This window comes from Carassius auratus, chromosome 2 (genome assembly GCF_003368295.1).
Source record: "Carassius auratus strain Wakin chromosome 2, ASM336829v1, whole genome shotgun sequence".
NCBI classification, from domain to species: Eukaryota; Metazoa; Chordata; class Actinopteri; order Cypriniformes; family Cyprinidae; genus Carassius; species Carassius auratus.
Window position 1 is genome coordinate 24,902,417 of NC_039244.1, and position 3,109 is coordinate 24,905,525.

The 3,109-nt window shown below is 40.4% G+C and overlaps 1 protein-coding gene across 1 annotated transcript; it reads right to left on the minus strand.

The window, feature by feature from the left end:
• Positions 1 to 1,660: 1,660 nt before the first annotated feature.
• LOC113111101 (aerolysin-like protein) lies at positions 1,661 to 2,689 on the minus strand. Its single transcript, XM_026275565.1, has one exon. It carries the CDS (start codon positions 2,681 to 2,683, stop codon positions 1,736 to 1,738), a length of 948 nt encoding a protein of 315 aa, XP_026131350.1. The 5' UTR covers positions 2,684 to 2,689; the 3' UTR covers positions 1,661 to 1,735.
• Positions 2,690 to 3,109: the final 420 nt, after the last annotated feature.

The window sequence follows — 3,109 nt, forward strand, 5'->3', positions numbered from 1 at the left end:
ACTTCATTTTTTTCATTTTCCAATCATAAATACTGTTGCCATATTTATTGAAAATAATTTTAACCATATGAACAAGCACCCCCGATTACAATTGAAGAAAAACAAACTAGACTTTTTATTTAGTAGTTTATTTGTATCACTTCCACTAGCAGCTGATTTGTGTATATTCATATTAAATGTATTTCTCTACAAAACATAATGGCATATTTAGTCTATCAAAAAAAAAAAAAAAAGTGTTCATTATCCAAAATAAGGGGTCAGTGTGTTACTATAAAGAAATTACTAAACAAATTATTGAAAAAAATAAAAGTAATCCTGACTAATAAAAGAAAAACTGTCATTAAATGAACATTAAGCAACGACGTGTGGTGTGTTTAACTTAAAGTTATTAATATGCATATTTAAGTAAAAATATAAAAATACTTACAACAGGTTTTGTATAAATAAAATGGTAAGGAAACATATTTGTTTCAAGTGCTCTTCATTTAGCAAAGTTCAGGAGGAGCATGTTCAGATAATTAAACCTCATTAAATGCGAGTGGAGCACATTCAGTTAATCAACCCAGCAGGCGGAACTGGAGCCCTTCCTAACTCGGGAAAACAGGAGCCCCTCCTGGGGGCCAGACATAGGAAACCGGGTCCTCCATGGGCTTAACTCTGGAACAGGAACCCGCCATGGGCCCAACTCGGGAACAGGGGCCCACCATGGTCCTAACTCGGGAACAAGGGTCCACCAAGGCAGAGCAGGTGGCATGGGAGCCCACCAGAGCAGAGTAGAGGACCCCATAGCTGAGCAGACGAGACAGAAGCCCACCAGGGCGCTGCAGAGGACCACCACAGCCGAGCAGACGGAACAGAAGCCTACCTGGGTAGGACTGAAACAGAGAACATAAACAGGTTAATAGCGGCCTCCGTGGCCGTGATGAGATGGTAGCTGGCCTCCGTGGCCATGACAGGGTAGGCTGTGAATTCATGGAGGACCTCCGTGGCCATGACAGGACAGACAGAGAGTTGGTGGATGGTCTCCGTAGCCCTGACCGGAATGAATGAGAGCTCATAGACGGCCTCCATGGTCGTGACAGGATAGGACGAGAGCTCCGAGATGTGACGAGGCTCTGGGAGTTCGGCTGAGATGTGACGAGGCTCTGGTAGATCTGTGGTGATTTGCCTGGGTTAATGTAGATCAACTGTGACTTGACTGTGCTCATGAAGATCGTTGGTGACTTGACTGTGCTCATGAAGATCATTGGTGACTGGACTGTGCTCATGAAGATCATTGGTGACTTGCTTTGACTCATGAAGTTTAACTGTGATGGGTGGAATGGTCCTGAGTGGAGTGCCCTCTACTGAAGTTCATGGGTACTCCATCTAATTAACAAGACAACAGCAAAGAAGTACTAAAGAAGCTCATTTGCCTGTGTTTTTAACAAATTAAATAATGTATTTAGGCCTATTATAAACTGAGTAGCCTAAAAAAAAAAACAGTCACAACATTTCCTGACCTGACCCGACCTGATATTTAGATTTTTTTATTTGTTTGACAAGGAAAGCTATGTGCAGACAGAAAAACACAAACACATGCACAAATAATACATATATAATTTATTTTAAAAAAAGGCACTTTCTCTCAAGAAAGATAAAGGGCAGTTTCTTGCAAACTAAAGTAAAACAATTAAAAGTGATACATTGCTGGTAAAATCAGATCAAGCCCAGCCAAGAACAATCTGTCTTAACATTAAAGATCAGATTCTTTAGTGTTCACTTTGATATCAGTGTAAGTGATGCCTTTGTATTGGCCCTTGGTTTCATAATGTAACACACTGCCGTTTTTGCAAGTGATGATCACTGTGCCAGTGTAAGGCAGGTCAGACGTGTCTCTGCCGATGGTGATGGTAACATCCACCTTCTTTCTTGGTGGCACATCTATAGTGGTAGTCAGAGTTTCGGTTCTCTCATCAGTGTACTCATGGCTGTAAGTGCTTTCCGTTCCAACGGTGAAACTGAATCCTGTAGAAACTTCTACAACCTCTGGAACCCCTGCCTTCACTCCCACACTAAATGTTGCCGTAAAGCTGACACTCATCGACCATGAAGATGTTTTGATCACTTTTTTTGAGGTTTCAATCGTTTCCTGTTGTTTTTCAGAGGAGTCATTTCTGTAAGTGACTGATTTGATCTCTTCCACGGTCACCTGTGGTATCAGTTGGTTTATTGTGGGATATTTGACATTAGTGAGGACTGTTGATTGAACTGCGTTGAGAAACATGAATCCCATGCAGTCAATATCTGCACCAGATCTTCCTACAACTCCCAAACAATATCCAGAGCCGATATCTATGGGATATTCTTGTTTTAAACCCCAGCTTGTCATTTTTGCAAGAAATTCTCCTACTTTACTGGTCTTGAATTTGATGGCTCCAAGACGTGTTCCTGCTCCATTCCCCCAGAGGGACAGTGAGGTGAAACACTCATCAGTTTTGAATGTGTACTCCTGATACGGTCCAGCTGGTTCGCCAAAGGTTTCCCTTCTGCCATCTGAAAGCCAAACTTTGACAGCCTTCACCTGAGATTCTCCCACCCAGACCCCGATCTTCTCTAAACTGGAACCATTGTTCTTACCAGTCAATGAAAATGGTGAACCTCCTTTACCACCAATTTTAAACAGATTTGTTGGGTAGGACATCTTTAAAGAAATCTGAAAATGATATCACAGATTAAAATCCGAATTAACATCTCAGATCTAAATCAAATACATTAATGAATGTGTCTTGTGTGTGTATTCTAAAATTGTCAATAAATAATTCATTCATATTCCATGATTTAAAGAAATTTGGGCTTGCTTTTTTCATTTGTGTGCAAAAGTTTCAATATTTATTAGGGCTGGTAATTTAACGAGTTAATTCGATTAATGAATTATGAAGAAAAATAACGCTAAAATTCTTAAGGTATTTGATGCACTTGCCCTGTCCCAGACCTATGTGGATCATCTGCCATTAAATACAGTAGATTCATGACTAATATATGGCAGGGTAACAATTTACCGCGTGATGGAGCTTAGAAAATGTCCCTAAAGGCAAGATATACTGTAGAGTAAAAAGCCAGTTTGAGA